Source organism: Xenopus laevis, chromosome 3L (genome assembly GCF_017654675.1).
Source record: "Xenopus laevis strain J_2021 chromosome 3L, Xenopus_laevis_v10.1, whole genome shotgun sequence".
NCBI classification, from domain to species: Eukaryota; Metazoa; Chordata; class Amphibia; order Anura; family Pipidae; genus Xenopus; species Xenopus laevis.
The window spans coordinates 141251370-141273399 of NC_054375.1; the positions used below are offsets into that span (position 1 = coordinate 141251370).

The following is a 22030-nucleotide window of genomic DNA, read 5'->3' on the forward strand; positions in this document are numbered from 1 at the left end:
AATGATCAGAATGATTTTTATCTGCCGACAAACTAGCCAACATGGTGCATCTGCAGATTACAAGATTTTCGAGCCTGCCTTATCCCTGAACTAGCAAATATTCATAGTACATGTATATCAGCCATGATCGGCAGGACTTTTTAGATAATCATATGAAATGCATGTATGGCCACCTTTAATCAGTATAGTTTGTAATAAAAAAAAAAAAAACATGCCAGGGTAATGCAAAGACATTATTAAAGCTTGTGTTGTCTCTTTAACCCAGGTTGTAACCAATCAGATGTTTAGACTCAATATTCTATGCAAACTAGTCCAGTAAAAGCAAAGTGCTTATTGGTTGTGATGGATTAAAGAACTGGTAAAACTAAAGTTGGCCATACACAAATATCTGCTCATTTAGTGAGGTCATCCTACAAGCCGATCTTTCCTAGATACATTGTGCTGGGTGTTATTGGGATGATCCGCAAATGATGTGAACACAGTGATGGGAATGCAGGACCTCATCAACAAGGCGATCTGTTTCCCACCCGGATCGGATTATTAAATTTGCCTGATCTACTGTATATCCGATTTTCACCAGATATTGGTTGGGCAACCCAATAAGCTGCCAAAAGGACTGGGTTGGCAGCTGTTACTGGCCTGTGAATGGCCACCTTATGTCATACTAAGATTTGCCTTTTTGAACCTCAAGTCCATTGCAAACACACCAAGAACAATACATGTGTGGGCTAAGTGGTTTTGGGTTTATATATCATTAGTGAAAACAACCCATATATTGGTTCTTTGAATCACTTCGGCTGCAACTAAATGCAAGCTGCACTCATTTGCTCATAGACCTACACATAAATATCATAGGGAGACATAAAAGGGAGCTAAATTGTGATTGCTTAAATGCTATTCCACTGGTGCTGCATACACTGAATACTGTGAAGTGTAGGGATGCACCAAATCCATGATTCGGTTCGGGATTCGGCCAGGATTCATCCTTTTTCAGCAGGATTCGGACGAATCCTTCTGCCCGGCGAAACTGAATCCTAATTTGCATATGCAAATTAGGGGCAGGGAGGGAAATCACGTGACTTTTTGTTACAAAACAAGGAAGTACAAAAATGTTTTCCCCTTCCAACCCCTAATTTGCTTATGCAAATTAGGATTCGGATCGGTATTCGGCCGAATCTTTGGTGAAGGATTCGGGGGTTCGGCCGAATCCAAAATAGTGGATTTGGTGCATCTCTAGTGAAGTGCGGCCTGGCCAAGTGCATGAGCCCTCAATTTATGTACCCAAACCTTCAGCCCAAATAGATATTAGGATTTATATCATAAAAAGTCACCTAGCAAAGACTCTTACTAAATTGGCCTATATCAGTAAATATTTCCCTTTTACATCATATGCATTGAGCCACCATTTTGTGATGCTTTGTGTGCTCCCTCACTGATCACCTGACAGGAAATAATGCAGGGTTTAACTCAAACAGGAAGTAGTGTGGGCTTAAACACACTGGGGCCCTTTATAAACAAACACTGGGCAAATCTGCTCCATAGAATCCAATCAGATGTTTGCTTTCAGTGTTCAAGCTGTAGATGGCTAGAAAAACAAACAAATGATTGGTTGCTATGAGTTACTGCCCAGGAACATATTTGCCCAGTGTTTACATACCTCTCAACTGTCCCGTTTTTTGCAGGACAGTCCTGATTTTGACAGCTCAACCTGCAGTCCCAGATTGTTACTGAAAATCTCCAGACTTTCTCTGATCTCCTGCACTGAACAGTTAGAAAAAGATACAAAGTTTCTAAAACTTTATTGGCTTTTGGCAGTGAGCCCAGAATACATGCACTTAGATACATTTGTTATAATTTTAAGATAAGCAAATAAACAATTGTAACTATTTAAGATAAGCCGGTCTCTTGGGGGAACTGTGACTTAAAGGGCAATTCACCTTCATTAGCAAAACTGTAATAACACATAAACCCGGACCCTAAATAAAACCACAGAAATATGTTCAAAACTTTCCATAACCCGACAAACGTTGGACATGGTAATCGGGGGTTGGCCATAAAATGGGCGCGGTCACAAATTTCCGCCACACTTCGAGCAGCAAATCTTTCTGTCACTCTTTCTATTTTCAAAATGTTGGGAGGAGGTATGTGTTGAATGAACCCCAATCATTTCTCATATATATGAACACAGTGCCTCATACAAGCCAGAGGGTGGACATAAAATGGCAGATAAAGATAACATATACACACACATACACATTTGAAGGATATATTTTTCATGAAAAGGGTTTATTTAAGTGAAAGTGTGGAGGGGTTTATTTAAATGAAAGTGTATTACAGGATATATTTTTATAGAGGCCCAATCCACTAGCAGTAAGAAAAGTTAGGTATTGATACTTGTCAGGGGTGTAACTATAGAGGAAGCAGACCCTGCGGCTGCAGGGGGGCCCAGGAGGTATAGGGGCCCCATGAGGCCCTAATTCATATACAATTTCAATAAATATTGAAGAAACAAGTCAACCTCTAAACATTTTGGGGGCCTGAAAAATAATTTGCTTTGGGGCCCAGTAATATCTAGTTACGCCACAGATACTTGTAGTTCAGTACCACTGAGAGAAGTCACGGTGATCACAAGCTATTTCCAGCACAATCACATGAAATGACAAGGCCTAGGTGATAATACACGGGAAATGTGGAAATCAAGCAGGATGTCACTAAAATCAATCATCTGCCACACAGACTGATATATCAACTAATTCCTCTAGCCACATCCTCCCTAGAACCATGTGACCGTTCAACTGACTGACAGTCACTTCCTGGGAATCTCACAAACAAATTAGTAACAGGATGACATGATGTTGGCCCAGGACAGATCATTATCATGTGTTACTGGAGACAGAGGAGTTACGGCAAAGGGCTGGGCCGCTCCAGTATCTAAGCAAAGATGTCGTCCATAAATACATGGGTTAGCTCTCACTGAAACTGAACATGACACTGGAAACTGAATTTCACTCCGAGGGGAGGGGAAAATGGGAGAATTAATTTAGCTGTAGAACACCAACATTATAGAACGTAAAAGGCTGGAAATAAAACAATCTGTGCTAGGATCGGGAAAAATAAAGGGCCACTTTATATTCCAGTCATGGCAGGAACTAGGGGTGCAGGGGCTCAAGGGGCAAAATTCCAGGGGAGAACAAGTCCAGCATGGTGGGGGGGTTGAGTGAGTTCACAAGTTCTGGCAGTGGATTCTGTGGTGGCAGGGGGGGGTTGTATTACAAAGTGGCATTGCCTTAGGCTCAAATACTACTTGGCCCATATTAACGTCTCAAAAAAAAGCTCATATCACACAGAGCATGTGCCACTGTTTTTAAAAGATGGCTTAAGAGGATCCAAGATGGGGGAGCTGCTATGGACAATTATAAAGGCCGGGATCATTACTGTTAAAGGGCCACTGAACCCTTAGGCTAAGACAGTGAGTCCAGTATATATAATACATTATTTCTAGTAATTTTGTTTCAGTTCTCCTTTAATACTGCCTTAAGCATAATGAAACCCACTTACAATATAGGGCCCCTGCATGGGCACCACTCCCACCTCCTGAAGATCCACAACCTTCCGACTTCCAAATAAATGCCTATTGAATCAGATTGCCAGTTGTCCAAAGAGCTTTCCATTCAAATCCACAACATTTGCATCTTATACACAAGGCATGTTGCATAAAATCAGCCACAAATGAACACAAACAAAACGGTAGAAAAGACAGAATAGGGATCGGTTCCCATTTGATGTCAAACTTGGCAAAACATGATTTAAAACTGTTGCTGCCAGTCAGAAATGTTGATCGCTGCTTTCTATGGAGCAAGGCACACACATAGCAGCACACAGACTGTGCGAATTTTACCCCTGTACATCTTGATTTCACATTGTCAGCTGCACGTTACTCACAGGCAGTGTACAGCAGTGGCAGGACCCAGGGCAACACAACAGTCAGGTGACTGTTGGTAATTGTAGTTTAGCAACATTGTAGGTTGGGCAATACAAAAAATTTTATGAGAACTGCTGCTGCTGCTTCATGGGGCACAGCCAAGAGAAAAAGTCACATTCTGTCGGCCGCTCTATTTTGAGGAAAAAAACACTTCAATGCAGACATGACAAGAGACCCTATGGATGGGGTACCTTTAAGTAGCACATAACTGGTTCTAAAGACATGTAGAATATTGAATCCCACATTGTGATATAAAGCAGATACTGGGCAAAGTAAAATTCGCAAGCACTCCCATGCCCTCCTATAATCCTGAAATCTGGTGCTCAGTCCTCTAGGGAGACGGCCCTACCCTAAATCCACTGGAAACGACAAACGCAGAATAAAATGCAAAAGGGGATTATCCCCTAAGTGTTTAATGTCTCAATCAATACACAACGTTTCAGGGGGCGGCCCCTTCGTCAGCTTTTAATTCTATGTGCCGGTTCCTCGTTTGTCGTTTCCAATAAAGCAGATACTGACCTTATCCTGAAGCCGGCTTGATATTATACTTCCATTTTCTGCATATGTATAGACCGCAAAGTCTCTGGCGATGAAATCTCTAAAAAAAAAAACCAAACAAAACATATTAGCAGCTTCAGGGGACCATATACAGTTATACTGAACCAAGCCATCTTAATGTCCTCTGCCTACAGCTTTAATTTCCAGGATATCATTGGTGTTTGCTATTTGCTGTAATACAAGTCCAGAAGAAGGGTTTACTCTGTATAATAAACTCCTCTTTCTCTCTTCTGCCTGAGACAAAGCAGCACTAAAAGGAGGGGTGATTATATGTCGTTACATGAATGGTGGCTATAATCAGGAATATATTTGGGATAGTCTATAATTCAGCAACATATATCAATTACCAAAAGGCATTCATCATCTTGCATGGACCCTTTCATTTCTGGGGTGGCTTATGACCTTCACCATGAATTTCTACTGTGGGAAAAACACATTTGATTGGTTGTTCTGCCTGACTTGGAGTAGAATTTGCAATTGTTATTTAATTGCTGCAATAGAATACATTGCAAAGGAGAATGTAGAATGTTGTCCCCTCTGGCATCAAGTACAGTTGCTTATTTAATGGGTCAGATATTACAATATAATTATATGGCTGTCTGGGGATGCTGGGAATTGTAGTTTAGCAACAGCTAGATAGATGAGATTGGAAAATGCTGTGTATTAGAACTACCTGTCTTACTAAAAGTCTCATTAAAAGTAAATTTATCCTACTGGACACACATCAACCGAAAGACGATTGGGTCTATTAACTAATCAGAATTACCTGTTCTTTTCCAAATGCAGGACATGTTTCTTGCCTTCTACCTCGATGGCATAAGAAAGTGAATTCTGCAAGGAAACACAGTCATTGTTATTATTAAGCAGTCAGAACAGATTACTAAGAAGAAGAAGATATCTTGGATATGTGCCGTGGATTGTGCCCACAGGAATATTTCCCCTTCAATAGCAAGTAAAGGGGCATGACAAATCAGGAGGTACATTGGCATCAGGAGCGAGTGCATTGGCACGGGGGCACGTGCATTACAGCTGCTGTTTCCCAGGGGCCTTTCTGGGGTCAGAGAGTTTTCCACAACCTTCCCATTGTGAAATGGATAACAAGCCTGAAATTCTGGGTTTGTCTTGGGTGGGGACTGCATTGTATTGATTTTAAAGGATAACTACAGCCTGCTAAAAGTATTAGGCGAGAAATAATGCACCTTATATGGAATTATAATCTTTGCTACTTTTGCAGTAGACAGGATGCAAATACTGTGTATTCAGGATACAATTCTGGGGAAAATAATGCAGAGTTGAAGGCTAGAAACATGGAACTCATATGCAATGCTCTACGCATAGTGTCAGTTTGGAGAGCTAAAGGGGTCATCTTTGGAGGCACAGTTATTCCCTGCTAAAGGGACAGTGTTTGCCTTGGGTTGGTATAGAACCCCAACATTTAAAGAAGTTATTCACCTTTGAGTTACCTTTTAGTATAATGTAGAGAAAGATATTCTGAGACAATTTGCATTTGGTTTTAATTTTTTATCATTTGTGGTTTTTGAGTTATTTAGCATTTTATTCAGCAGCACTCTCTCTCTCTAGTTTGCCATTTTAAGTAATCTGGTTGCTAGGATCCAAATTACCCTAGTAACAATGCATTGCATGAATAATAAGAGAATAAGAGATTGGAATATGAATAGGAGAGGGCCTCAATAGAGAGACCACTAATAAAAAAGTAGCAATAAATTGGTAGCTTTACAGAGCATTTGTTTTTAGACCCCATTTGGCTGGAAAAGAGTTAGGGGGCAGCAAACAATTAAAAAAAAAATATAAAAATAAAATAAACAATGAAGACCAATTGGAAAGTTTCTTAGAATTGTCCATTCTATAACATACTAAAACTTAACTCAAAGGATATCCACCCATTTAATAGGAGAAGGAACACTACCAAAGCAGTTTATTGCAAATAGATTAGCCACAATGGTGCAAGCTATAACACTATATTTATGCTGTAGAATGCTTTAACATTCTACAGAAGTAGAAACAGCTCTAGAAGCTCTCTCTGTTTGTTTACGATAGCAGCTGCCATATTAGCTTTGTGTGACATCACTTCCTGCCTGAGTCTCTCCCTGCTCACTCATAGCTCTGGGCTCAGATTACAGCAGGGAGGGGAGGAGGGAGGGGGGAATAAGGAGGAGGAGAGAGGAGCAAGCTGAGCATGCTCAAGCCCTAGCTCTGGAGGTTTAAGGTGAAAACAGGAAGTGTGATATAGAAACCCATATGTACACAATAGAAGGAAAGAAATGTGGTGTTTCTATTGTTTAATACTTCATCTACTGTTAATTTATTTGCACAATTCTAAAGGTTTACACATGTATAGATCCAATTTCTGCCAATATATTGCTCATTTCAAATGTTTACATATTTATTTTGTATTTGATGTGCCTTTTTGTGATCTGTACTAGCTGGAGCCACGCCGTCTCGTCTCACTGTGTATTCGTATACTGCCGAGATGACAATAAAGTTTACTTTGACTTTGACAAAGGACCCAGAGCAGCATTACTTTGATGGTTTACTGGTGTATTTATATAGACCTTTCTGATAAAGCTTACTTGATTGTAGCCTTTCCTTCAATGCAAACATTTCTAGCCTACTCCCTGATACTTCCTACAGCGGCTTTATCCGTGCAAACTTCTACTAATTGGCTCCCGGGAGTAGACCAGCGCCAGTTGCTACCCTCTTGCATAAATATCTATGAATGACCCCAAACATTCTCTTATACAATCACAGTTGGAATATTAGGAGTAGGTTGCTTTTAAACAGAAACCAATTGCAAAGAACGCAGGGGAGCAGTAAGTTACCTCTCCAGAGGAGCCAGATGTATCTCTTCGCGCCCGGGCTACTTTCTGAGGTATAATTATATTGTAGGAAGACAGGAAGGATGTCTGCTCTATTCCTGTAAAATACAAATAAAAACTATAAGCCTTTTCAGACCCTAGGGCAGCAAGGTTAATAAAAGCCACAGCAGGAAATAAACAAAAAAATAAAAACTGTTGTAAAGGGTCAGTTTCTAAGCCAGCTATCTAGCAGCTTCCATGGGCCTGGAGGCTTATAAAGTTTTATTTAAGCTCACAAGATGCTAGCCCTGCCCAAAAGAGCTTACAATCTAAAATCTTGTCAACTACATTCTAGGGATGGAAGAATTTGAGCCGTTTCATTTTGCCAAAAATTGCCGCCGGTGAAATGTCGCCAAAGCCCATTAAAGTCTATGATGCACAATGCCATACAAGTCTTTGGCTGTCATTTCCGTGGCGAAACAAGGCGAAAAAAATCGCCCATCCCTACTACATTCTATAAACAGCACTCAGTGATGTCAGCAGGTATAACTGGTGCTACGGGAAGTAATTTGTCTTGACTTTCTGAAACTTGTGTACCCTGTTGTATGCAAAACACAGTGACTTCTAATACAGGTATGGGATCCGTTATCCGGAAACGCGTAATCCAGAAAGTCCCCACATTTATTATTTTCCAACACATGGTCAATGGACAGAATCCTATCAATCAACATAAGTTGCCATTGGACCCTCAGGATAGAATGGAAAAGGAAGAACAACAGGAAACCAAAGAAAAGAGCTGGAAATGATTTATATATAAGATTACCAAACTGGGCCAGCCTAAGCTAATTGAAGGCCTAATTCTGGACAGTTCTGCTGCCCCCCCCAAGAAAAAAATCACCTGTTCTTTTTCGAGTTTTCCTTATTTTTCAAAGCTAGAGATGGCAACTGTAGGAGCTAGGCTCAGTCACATCTCGAAATGCCCCAAATCCCATTTATCGCTCAGCTGTCTTTTAGGGTTCTGGCACATGCAGTTGTTTTTCACGGAACTGTATCTCAATTGTATTGCATTAGGCGTGGTTTTGCTTTGACATTTCACACTCTATGGGCACAAGAAGGAAGAAGACCTAAGAGGAAATACATTTTTTTTTAGATTTTCTAGAGAAAAACCTTAATAGAAGAAGAAGTTGGTTTGGGTGATTGAGTCAAAGGGCAGATGAGGCATGCAGCTTATGCTTATTATATAAAAATTGATTTATGTACGATTATAAAGCAGTAACAGCATTGTTTTGGTTCACACTATCTCCCTCCCCTGTTAGTGTAACTAGAGATAAAGAACTCTGTATAACCAACCCCCCTCCTTTAGCTATTTTTGCATATGTGGGTTTTACCTGTGCACTGGCAATCTAATGGTCAACTGTATCTACCTTGCAAGATCCAGGAAGTTAGAAACATGGAGCAGCTTAATTTCCCAAGTCAGCTAAGGAAATAATAGAAGCCATAGATTTGCTTAATGAAAACTATAGGCAAAGAGAACATCTTACCAGCTTTATGCTCATTGAGGTAAATCACATTATTCACAGATAACTTCAAGCTCTTTTTATTCCATAACATTCAGCCCACAGGGGTCCCAGACCCTGCAATAACCACTTAATACATCTCTTAAGCACAATGTTTTTATAATTCAGATGTAAACAATCACCAAACAAATGCAGATTCCTAGGAATCAGCTCTCAGGGTAATGGAAACCGATTAAGCCCAATAAGGCCTTGCCATAATATTACCTTTATCTGCCCAAAGTGAGGTACAAAGCAGCACTGTCCTGACCGTGTTCTGGAAATGTTGACTCATGAGCCAGGTTGGTACATTTCCCAGCTAATTACTTGTTACTGGAAAAGTAGCAGTGCAGTGTACTAGAGTAACAAACTGTGCACCTAAAAATAGGAAAATGGAATAATACCCATAGCCGTACCTACAGTATAGCTTTATATCGGATTCTGACGATTTCTGCTAACGTTTTATATGCTTGGGCAGGGCCAGGCAACAGCTTTCATTCAATGGGTGGTTTGCCCAGTATATAACCTATTCACAGGTCTGCCTTATAAGTATGTTGTCCCAGTTGTGCAAAGCTGCTCACGCTTGAGCGGACATTAGATGCCAAGTCAATCATCGACTAGGTAGGGCAGTTGCTTATTTGGCCCACCACACTGGAGGACAAAGCAGGCCTACATCCACTTGTTTGGGAAGCTTGTCTATTAATTTTGGAGATACAGGAGAATGTCAGCTCTATATAAGGTATAATAATAGAGGCAATATAAATTTCCAGCAGTACTGTATATACTGTATATCCACCCCCCCCCCCCAAAAAAAAGTTTGTTTTCCCACAGATTAGCTCAGGAAGTAACTATTACATAATATAAAAACATGGGGTCGTAAACCAAAACCACCAAGTGAAATGATCTGATGAGTTCGTAGCTGAGAATACAGATATTCCTTTCAGGCCCTTCCACCACACAAACATGTAGGATTATTTATGTTTTGACTGCAGATGTGAGCGAGGAAGCAGGGAGCAGAGGCTTCAAACCCCTGTGGGAATGAAAACCTGGGAAAGCTATCCACTATGGACTGTACCAGCCGACTGGATCAGACATATGGCTCTGTGATTCACATATATCTGTTCCCAAAGCCAGAGGAATGATCTCACCCGTATAGAGAATAGGTTTGCTAGGAAAACAAAGGACAGTAAAGTGGTTCTTGGGCTTTCTGCACCAAATCTTTACAAATTCTTTGGAATTTCATAAGGAGATTTAATGAGAAAAGTTTTATTATGTAACACTGAGCCATAATTCAGCCAAGAGTTTACTCTGAATTAAATTCATGTAAAGGAAAAATTGTTTGCACTGTGCACTTTTCTTCGGTTGATGTGTTTATTATATTTTCCATTTAGTCATGTGCAGGCACAAAACCCATGAGACCTGTGGGACAGACATACATTCATGGTGGCATCAGTGTGCCCCACTTCATCCTCCAGCTGTAGTCTATTTAATCACCCCCACTTCAGTGACATTAGAGATGGACAGGTCCGGCATGGATATAGAAGTACCCGCAGATCTTCAGATTGGGTTAGGGAAGGTAGGGTTATGGTCGGGGGTGCAGGTCATGTCACTATCCCCGACACATTCTTCAACACCTGACAGTTTTCTCTCTCTAAGCCGCCCTTGGTTATGCCCCCATGTTTGATCTATTTCTCTTGTATCCCTAGTGCCAACTTAGGTTGTTCCATACTGTTGTAGTATAGTACTTTTCGATGAGTTTATTGTACTGGGCATGCACTTGAACTGGAAAGTGCAAGAAAAATAGCAACACATAGAAGACAAATCACCAGGAAGGTACAATTTTTATGGAGGACATTTACCATCCCCAGAACCCAAGGTTAGAGTTTTGGTGCCCAATATATTGGCACCTCCATGTTTTCACCTTTAACTATTGCAAGATTGCTCTTGTAACCGAGTTCCAGGCAATCTTTAAAGAATGGATTCTGAATAAACAAGTCAAAGGACCTGCAGAGAAGCCTGTTCCTTCCCCAATACAAATACCAGCCTTATCTCCCGTTAGCCTGATAATATGATAATAACAGGCATCATTACAGACAGGGTATAGAAGTACCGACAGATCACCAGATTGGGTTGGGAAAGGTAGGGTTAGGGTCAGTTGCAGGTCTCTATCTACCCAAATGTCACTATCCCCAACACCTGACAATTTTCTCTTTATGACCCGCCCTACCGCACTTGGTTATGCTTGATCTATTCCTCTTGTATCCACTGTTGTAGCATAGTACTTTTGGGTTAGTTTATTATACTGGGCATGCACCTGAACAGGGAAGTGCAAGGAAAATAGCAACACATAGAAGACAAAACACCAGGTAGGTACAATTGTTTACCATTCCCAGAAGCCAAGGTTACAGATTTGGGGCCCAATAGATTGGCACCTCCATGTTTTCACCTTTAACTATTGCACATGTGATTGCTCTTGTGACAGAGTTCCAGGCATTCTTTAAAGAGTGGATTCTGAATAAACAAGTCATAAAGGACCTGCAGAGAAGCCTGTTCCCTCCCCGATACAAATACCAGCCTTAGCTCCCGTTAGCCTGATAGAAATGATAATAACAGGCATCATTACAGACACAACTGGGCAGAACTAATATTTCAGTTGGTTCCAGCGAGTGCTGAAAGGCAAGGTCGGCAGAATAATAACTCCATTGTTAGCGTTTCCAGAAACAAATTCTCCCTGTACCACTTTCTTCTCATTCGATGTCTATGGAAGCCGTGCCCTGCTTAACCCAAGCACGTGGCAAGAATGGTCACATTTGTCACAAACAGGTGTAAGAATATGGGGGGAAATGCCATTCTAAGCAACTCAATTTTATTTTTTACATTCACTTTAAAGCGAAGTTAGAATCAAGTGGTAGCTATTCAGTATAATAGAAATATACAAAAAAGTATCATTATGTGACCATGTTCCTATATCTAATCAATTGGGTTGTAACCGATTAGCCACTCACGGATGGCTCAAGAATTGTTCTCATCTAACTGTTTGGCCAAGGATCAATCTCTGCCTTGTGTCAGGTTAATCAGTGGAAGTTGCCTCCTTTGCCAAACCTCTCAAGGATACGTTTTGTGAAGGTAAGTTGACCTATTAATTTAACAGACATTCATTTAAAGGGTCAACTTGCCTTTACAAAACATAAACGTGTTCAAAAAGTACTCATCAAATTATTATTGCTACTTTTTGTTACTCATCTTTCTATTCAGTCCTCTCCTATTCATTTTCCAGTCTTTTAATCAAATCAATGCATGGTTGCTAGGGTAGTTTGGACCCTAGCGACCAGATGGCTAAACCTGCAAACTAGAGGTAAAAAAACTCAAAAACCACAAAAATTGAAAACCAATTGCATCATAATAAAACGTGCACAACCCTTTGAAAGTAATTTACAAATATGACGAAAGTTATCTACAAAGAACCTTAAAACAATTTAACATGTAATGGAAAGTTGCCTATAATTACAATTTTCTTGTATTGAGCAAAAAAAATGTTATTTGGGTGGTGAACCTATCAAATTCCATATGAGTCAGTCAAAGCTACCCCAGGGTCTCCCCCCAGCAAAATGCTTTCATTGAACCCATATAAAATTACACAGTAATGGGCCCTGGCACAGGCTTGCTCTGTAACCAAGCTGCGTGAAATATTTCAGTGGAAGTATAGGATATCACACAGATCCTCTGCAAATTCTCTGCACTCGTCTGTGCCAAAAAAAGTCCCAAACACTGGCTAGCCATCCCCTCCCTGTGACTCTGAGAGCAGCCGCTATGCAACCTGCCCAAATAAAGGCTGCCTAGGCCTTCTTGTTTTTCGGAGCTGAATAAACACTTTATCTGGGCAGAAACCCAAACAGAACCCAAAATCATTATGTTGATACTGGGTGAGACGCAAGTAAAACACTCAAGGGCATGCAGGATTATCATTGCACAGCTGGGAACGTCATAAAGAGATACAATGGATTATGTACAACTACAAGTGTGGTGTACAAATATTGGACGCAAATTGCCATGATTTTTTTCTAACAATTCGAGAGTAATAGAGGCCTTGCGTGGTTTCAATTATGTTGCAGGGAATCTTCTGGAGCAGAGGAGGAGTGTACTTGCCCAGTCTGATCCGCTACCAACCCGAACTCACAATGGTTGGCCAAATGTCAACCCGAACCCACCTAAGGGTCACCATGAGCTCAGGTCAACCTGCACATCACTACTAGGGGTGCACGAAATCAGCCAAATACGGAATCCTCCACAAACGGTTTGGTTGATTATACTGTATAACCGAATCCAAATCCTAATTTGCATAATTAACAAAATCTCAATAACTGGCATTATCTGAAATAATTTTGCCACTAAAGTAAAAATAGCTAATACAGGTACATACTTAAGGTAATCATACAGCCAGCTCAGACAGGGTCGGCAGCTTATCTGCCTGTGTATGTGCCCTCCAGAAAGAACTTTCAGATAACTGCCTGAAACTTATTTATAAGTTGCAGGTAAAACTTAGTCCCTTTGTAAAATGTTTAATGAAGCAATAGAATTCTTAATGAATCAGATGAAAATTGAGCATATCTGGCCAGATATGGGATGACTTTGACTAGTTGGCCAGCTTAAATATATTGCAATATATGGACAAACAATCCCTGTTTTGTTTAAAGGGTAAGGCATTTTTCAGTAGCTGTATGCACAAAATGTCTCGGTCTTAAATATATTGATAATGGGTTGAGTGCAGAGGACCTCTTGTATTTGTGTGTATATCTATATATCTATATCTATATATATCTCTCTCTCTCTATATATATATATATATATATATCTCTATATATATCTATATCTATATCTCTCTCTATAATATATATATCTCTATATATCTCTATATATCTCTATATATCTCTATATATCTCTATATATCTCTATATATCTCTATATATCTCTATATATCTCTATATATCTCTATATATCTCTATATATCTCTATATATCTCTATATATCTCTATATATCTCTATATATCTCTATATATCTCTATATATCTCTATATATCTATATATATATATATATATATATATGAGTAGGCTTTTTTAGTTGGAAGCAAAATCATTGGTGCGTTGAAGCAGACCACTCCTGACGAGTTTGCAAAGGCACCCATTATGATCCAATCATTGGCCTGGGAGCCAAATGATTGGATCAGCCCGATTGGCCCAGAATGCAGGTAGCTAAATTGGCCAAAAATATTATTGTGTATGGCCAGATTAACAAGGTAACTTCAAGTTCAATATTTGTAAAAAGAGATGTCCTGTGTACATGTGCCCCTATTCTGCACAGGCAGAGCAATCTGTTGGTGACTGTTTTGTTCACATTCCTGACCTTTAAATTGACAGAAGGCAATAGTGCTTTCATTATTGCTATAGATAATTAAACTCAAGGCACTTGGCTCCAGACTCCCACACACGTCCCTGGGCAGCTTCACGCTTACTCCCACTTCTCTTAAACTCATGATTAACCTGAGAAAGGGATGATGGCTTTCTGCATGGAGGTATGCCTAGAACCACAAATGAACATTATACAGGGATACACCTGCGGCCTTGTGTCTTTATACAGTTACAGAACCCTTTATCCTCCTCAAATATCCTTATAATTTTCAGTAGGGGGTACAATATTCCTGAATGTGATGCGTTAGTTCCCTGTATAACTCAGCCTTCATTATAAAGCCTTTATATTGTCACAGATCTTCCCTGTGACTGCTAATATCCTTACAGGCAGTGATACAGTAATTAGTAATAATCAGAGCATATGTTATTCCTTATGATTACACCGTTTTGCTAATGACAAGTGTGCTAGCTAGAGAATTGTGCAAAATAACACAGTGCCAGGCAGAAGAAGGCAGTTCTTGGAAGAATTCTGTAACTTTTCTGAGCACCCCATGACGGTCACTTCTCAGAATCTTCAACCATACCAATCAGTCACTGCAGTCAGAGCAACAAACCAGCCATTAGATCAGCGCTTTGAGATTTTATACCATCAGATGTTAAATAAACTACAACCCCCAAAACCAGCCTTCAGTTTTTTTTTTGCCTTTCTGTGTAGTGTAGTGTTGTGTTGATAGTCTTACTATACACATTACAAAGCAGAGCAGTTAAATACAGTTACAGTGAATTTTAAAAAGGGGAAAATCCTCTTGACTACCTACTCCTTTATGTTTTTGGGTACAATTATTTGTATTTCCCTAATCAATATATTATTTTCATTTTCATTTCCCCCAACCTTCTTTCCTAGATGGGTTACAGACTCGGTTGGATTGTTAGCTTCCTTTTAGCTCTTCCATTGTGTTTTAATTAGGGGTTCACGGTATCCAGGATTCTGCCAAATGTCAGCTCTTTTTGCAGGATTCATTTTCTTCCAAATCGAACCGAAATCTAACCCCTTCAGCAAAATAACCTTTTAATCCCGCAGAACAAAATAATGATTTACCACTTCCTTATTCCACCCCAGCAACTTCCCTTATTCAGGAAGCGTCAGTCATTTACTGTTTGCAGTTATTTTTGTTGCTGGGGTAAATGAGGTTAGTAAAAGAAATACAGTTTATGGGGCATAATCCAGGACAGCAGGGAGATTGTATACAATATGAGATATACTTTAGCTAGGGTGCCTGGCTTTGTTTTCCAAAGTTGCCCGAAGTTTGCTTACGAGGAAATTTTGGACAACAAAGCGCTCCCGAGTGCCATCCCGCCGGGATTTTCATTCTAGCTGGCGGGAAGGCAGTTCGGGGTAGCCTCGAAGAAGAGGAGATTTGTCGCTGGGCGACTGTGTCTCTGCCCTTGGTCAATCGTAGTGCTGAAAAATGATCGATAAATGAGTTGAATTTGTGGATGGGAGTTTGGTCGACTTTCTTTTTATAAAAAAACGGAGACTAATTCGAGTTTTAGTAAATAACCGTCTTAAATGTATTGTTATCATTGACAGTAGTTTGAAGGAAAATAACAAAAATTACAAATATTGCCCAGGACTAGTAAGCTATATAGCACACAAGAGTGTTAGTGAGAGGCTATAGAAGTGTCATTGTTTCCTTTGCCAGAATAATGGGTTACTTTCTCTACAGGAAACAATGAAAACTATTTCCAGGCAGATAGAGACAGCTAATCTGCCTGTGTGCCAGAAGCCTTCAGGGAAATTCATCATATATATATATATATATATATAGAAACAAACTCTTCACTTGAAGAAATATTGTTTCCCTGAAACCTTTCTATCATTACCCTGCTATGTAAATAACCAGCCATTCCTCATGGTGCACATCCTCTCAATCTGTTGATTAGGCAGGACCTGGATTTGAGGATGATCTAATAAAGATGGCGATAAACATACAGATTATTAGCCTACTGTTGGACGAACGATCGCCCGTGACAATCTTACGACCTGCAACTAACCATTCAGATTAATATAAAGTAGTAAAGAGAACAAACGACACGATGCTCAGGCCATTAATTGACAGGCAGCACACACTGTCTGAAAATCATATGAACCTTCCTTTCGTACAATAGTATCTTTGCATCTATGGGCAGATTTAGGGCAGAGACACACGTGGAGATTGGCACACGTGGAACAAATCGCCTCTTCTTCGGGCGACTAATCTCCCCGAAATGCCTTGCCGCTGGCTAGAATCTAAATCACCGGCGGGATGGCACACAGAGCGCTTTGTTTTCCGAAGACGCCCGAAGTTTCCACAAAGCGATCAGAGTGCCATCCAGGCTGGCGATTTAGATCAGGGAGATTAGTCACCCGAAGAAGAGGCGATTTGTCGACGGGCGACTTAATCTCCCCAAATCTCCACGTGTGTCTCTGCCCTTAAACTCACGAGGTGGGACGTAGAGATAAACTAAGCCGTAGCCTACTTTTATGAAGGACCAAATTGGAACAATCTGATTTTTCAGCCTCAAGGGCCAATGATCCAATCCTAATAGATAAGAAGTGCATCACTGCTCGTTAACCAACAGGATTCTTTTTTACCTTTTCCAATAGATATCTGCCAGATTTAGAGAGTTTTGGTTTCAGCATAGACCTTTCTCGAGGTAACCTTGAGACTGAAACATTGGTTAAATAAATCACCACTTTTTTCACTTTGCAAAGACCTGTGAGTGTAGTTTATTAAGAGGTTACCGTATATACTCGTGTATAAGCCGACCCGTGTATAAGCCGAGGTACCTAATTTACCTAAGAAAACTGGAAAAATTTATTGACTCGTGTATAAGCCTAGGGGCTGATTGAAAATCAATCTGTACCTGCACCCACTGAATAACAATGAAAGGTAGGCCTGCCCACAGTTTAAAAAAAAAAAATTGTAAGCACACCAGTCACAGTAAAATAACTTATAATTCAACCAGGGGCAGAGAGATGGAGAGATGCAGCAACTACATACGAGGCTCCTTCTGCGGCCCCAACAGTGTGCAGGACACATGTAAATGTTTACAGTCCGCAGCAAGAGCTTTGAAATTCCTCTGCTTATTTTGGTCACAAACTCTTCTAGGAGAATATGGCCTGGATGGGGGAACCGGGTCCAATAATCCCATTATTATAAATAAGCCCCTGTTTAGCAGTTGGTGCTGCCATGCTGGTTCCTGTAGGGAGAAGATAATCCATATAGAATACAGGGCTAGCAGTGGGTGCTGGGAAATAACACAACACTTTATACAAAAGGGCCCTGGTCCTGCTACCTCCATGCCTGAATATGGTCAGGACTCTGTGACTGACTGTCACGATCGCCGCCCGGAGCAGGTCCAGGAGCTCCGGGCGGCGCGTCCTTCCCTGCCGGCGTCGCTCCCAAAATGGCGGCGCCCATGGCCGCCACGTGGGTAGCGGCGCCGGCGCCTCTACCCACGTGGCGGCCATGGGCGCCGCCATTTTGGAAGGACGCCGGCAGGGAAGGACGCGCCGCCCGGAGCTCCTGGACCTGCTCCGGGCGGCGATCGTGACAGTCAGTCACAGAGTCCTGATGCGCTATGGGAGAGGGAGGTGTGTTGGGGCCGCAGAAGGAGCCTCGTATCCGGTGAGGGATTGGCTACAGTATCCGGTGAGGGATTGGCTACAGTATGTGCGTATGACCCGCGTATAAGCCGAGGTCGAGTTTTTCAGCACATTTTGGGTGCTGAAAAACTCGGCTTATACGCGAGTATATACGGTATATCGTTTTTCTAAAATTAAAAACCCCACTGAAAATAATCAAATCAGATTTAAGCCTTTCTATGAAGGAGGATATGGCAAAAGCAATTCTGTTTCTAAGAACAATACTTTAGTTCATTTTGGATTGTATTTAACAGCTATTCTACAGCTATAGGCCAGGTTAAATTCATATACAAGTTGTTTTATGTTTTCCAATATGTAGTTTAACTTTGATTTTGGTTTAGAATTACCAAATGATGTGGTTTATATTTTTGAGCTTTAGGCAGTGATAAAATGCCTTGTATGTTGTGTACTTAACTTCTTTCAGTCAACATGAAAATACATTAGGAACAGTAACAGAGTTTAACAGAAATTAACAATACATAGTTAGCATGCACTGGTAAAAGCTGTGTTTGCCTCAGAATAACAACTATAGTTATACAGGTATGGGACCTGTTATCCAGAATGCTCGGGACCTGGGGTTTTCCGGATAAGGGATCTTTCCGTAATTTGGGTCTTCATGCCTTAAGTCTACTAGAAATTCATTTAAACATTAAATAAACCCAATAGGCTGGTTTTGCTTCTAAGAATTAATTATATCTAAGTTGGGATCAAGTACAAGCTACTGTTTTATTATTACAGAGAAAAAGGAAATCATTTTAAAAAATTTGGATTATTTGGATACAATGGAGTCTATGGGAGACAGCCATTCCGTAATCCAGAGCTTTCTGATATAGGGTTTCCGGATTAGGGATCCTATATCTGTATATAAACAAGCTGCTGTGTAGCCATGGGGGCAGCCATTCAAGCTGCTGGAAAAAAAGGAGAAAAGGCACAGGTTACATACACATAACAGTCCCTGTCCAATACAATAGTGTTTTATCTGTTATGTGCTATGTAAACTGTGCCTTTTCTTTTTATTTCCCAGCAGCTTGAATGGCTGCCCCCATGGCTACACAGCAATTTGTTTATATAAACTATAGTAGTCTTTCTGAAGCAAACACACGGTTTTTACCAGTGCAGAGCAACAGTACATTCAATTTTAATTAATTACTTTTATAGACTTTCAGTTGTTGGTGTTACTGTTCCTTTAAAAACAGAGGAGTCGGAGGTACCATAAACTTAGGAGTTGAAAGATTTATGTACCGACTTCACAGCCCTGATTTGGACCCTAGCAACCAGTAGCAAATTGTCTCAGAATATCATTCTCCACATCATACTAAGGGGGTTATTTATCAAACTCCGATTTTATCTCAATATTTTCTGCTACAAACTCTGATAAAATCTGCTCGAATTTTTGACGCTTATTTCCATGATTTTTTTGGATTTTCCACCCAAAAACTCAGATTTCTTATGCTTTTTGCCCAAAAACTGCGAAAACTGTGGGGTATTGCACCAAACCCAGCGCACATCAAAAAAAATCATTGGGACTTCAGGTCTGAGATGCTGGATTTTCTGATTCTGACTTTTCCCGTCCTCAGGGTTTAATAAATTCAGAAAAATTCGTGATTTTTTAAAAGTCTGATTTTATTTTTAAAAAAAATCCAGAATTTTTCGTGATTTTTGCATTCGGAGTTTTGTAAATGACCTCCTTAGAGTTCCTACAAAGGTAAACAATCCCTTTAAGCAGACCAGCCATGGGCAGATTTAAGCAGCTGATTTGGCCCCTTCAGAGCAGGTCAGCAGTTTATCTACCTGTGCATGAGCCCTCCCTGACTGTCCAATATCTATCGATCAGGTTTAAATTAAAGATGCACCGAATCCAGGATTTGGCCTTTTTCGGCAGGATTCGGCCAAATCCTTCTGCCAGGCAAAACCGAATCCGAATTTCCATATGCAAATTAGGGGCAGGGAGGTAAATCGCGTGACTTTTTATTAATACAAATAGGAGCCCTAAATGGCCTGTTCTACAAAATGCTTTCCCCTTCCCACCCCTAATTTGCATATGCAAATTAGGATTCGGAATTCGGTTCAGTAATTGGCCGAATCTTTCGCCAAGGATTCAGGGGTTCAGTCGAATCTAAAAAAGTGGATTCGGTGCATCCCTAGTTTAAATCCCATTAGACAGGGAATGCACTGATATGATAATGCACTCCTCTTCCAACAGACCTGCACAGGAACCCAATATGGTGAGATCATTGGCCCAGAATGTTGGAGGCCTATGCTCATTTGGTGACCTTGCATGACTAGTTTAACTGTTTCACCTCCCAATCACCATTTAGATTGCAAGCTCTTTCAAGCAGGACTCCATAACGCCGATAACCCCACGCGTGTAGTAAGTGACATTAATCCTTAATAATGAAACCCCTCCCTATATTTCATCTCTAATCTCCAAATACACTCCTTCACGAAACCTACGCTCTGCTTCTGATCTTCGCCTCACTTCTCCTCTGGTCACTTCTGCCCATTCTCGTCTACAAGACTTCTCTCGGGCTTCTGCTTTTCTCTGGAACTCTCTGCCACAAGCTGTCAGACTTTCTCCTTCCTTCCAAACTTTCAAGCGCTCCTTAAAGACCCATCTGTTTAAAGAGGCCTATTCATTGTACCTTAATTAATCATTGCTGTATCAAAAATGACAAAGTGTTTATATAATCCTAATGTCTCAATTGTACCCTAACCTTTTAGTTTTTAAACCCCATTGTACTCTGTAATCCTTGTCTGTTAGCCACCATTTATTCCCTGTTTGCTATAACTGCAGTAAAGCACTGCGTATCTTGACAGCGCTATATAAATAAATGATGATGATGATGATGATGATATAGACAAGAAAATGCTTGGCTGATTTACGAATGTAAACGCACAAGAGAAGTTGACAACAGCAACCAATCAGCAATCAGCTTTCAGCAGTCTGCCACAGGTGAGAAAATGAAAGCGATGATCTGATTGGTTACTTTAAGGAACTGCTCTGGTTCAGCACCCCACGTATGGTTCCTATGTGTATAGAACGTACTTCATTATAACTTATTTATACAGATTACACAGTGTCTTATAACGATAACAGCCAGGGGTCTGACAATACATGAACAAAGAAGGGTTAGAGAATTACACAGGGAGGGATTAAAGGGCCCTGCTCATAAAAGCTTACAATCTAAAGGAGCTGAGAAGGATTTACTTGCGCAGAAACTTAAACTTGATGGACGTCAGTCGGTATTTAACCCCAGAAGTATAGTTTAAGAACAGAATCCAAATGTATTGAGTGCTTAGCCTCTTGTTACAAGCATTGGGAGAGTAGATATTGTAGATAAAGTAGATAAAGTAAATAAAGGAGAATATGCCTTACCCTGGATGAGAGTGCAGATGGCTGATATCAGACAGATCCCTATAGAGAAGGGCTGAGATGGGCAGGTAGAAGCCATGGGGTGTCCCCTCATCTACATCCACTGAATGAAGCAGCAGCAGCAGTCTGGCCTCACAGTCCCACTAGATCAGTATGTAGGACCAAACTAAATTAGACGGGGGGAGTCCCTGTTAAACCCCTAAATTGTACATGCCAGGCCTGCAGCAGGCAGAGCCCTTGTTATACTGTAATATATGCGGCCCCTACTCTGACTGTGCCCCTATTGGAAGAGGATCCCCCTACACACTCCTCGTAACTCCTTTCCCTGCACTTCCTTCTTCTGCCTCCCCCTCCAGGCATGTACTACTATACCCGAGTCCCCACTCCCAGATAACCACAAAGTCCCGCCTCTGCCCGGGCTCTGGGAAAGATACACACACCGCACTCGGCTCAGCTGATCACGCTCTGACCTCAACGTGCTCACCGCGCAAGCGCGTCGCCTTCCTATTCCGTCTATAGACGTTACGACGCAGCGCCATCTGCTGCTTTCTTGCCTCAACTGCTGCAAAAGCCCAAAGACGAGCCTCGTGTGGTTTTGTCGTTCCTTTCCCATGCCAGAATGGGAATACATCGAGTAAATTTGTATATCAATTA

The 22030-nt window shown here is 40.9% G+C and overlaps 1 protein-coding gene across 1 annotated transcript in view; it reads right to left on the reverse strand.

The window, feature by feature from the left end:
• The window catches only part of adam9.L (ADAM metallopeptidase domain 9 L homeolog), a 54000-nt gene extending 32360 nt beyond the window's left edge, over nucleotides 1-21640 (reverse strand). Inside the window, 4 exon segments of the mRNA NM_001085604.1 lie at nucleotides 4502-4580; nucleotides 5307-5371; nucleotides 7381-7475; nucleotides 21380-21640. Of these exon segments, the coding sequence (NP_001079073.1) occupies nucleotides 4502-4580; nucleotides 5307-5371; nucleotides 7381-7475; nucleotides 21380-21470 (330 nt within the window). The 5' untranslated portion in view covers nucleotides 21471-21640.
• Between the last annotated feature and the right edge of the window lie 390 nt (nucleotides 21641-22030).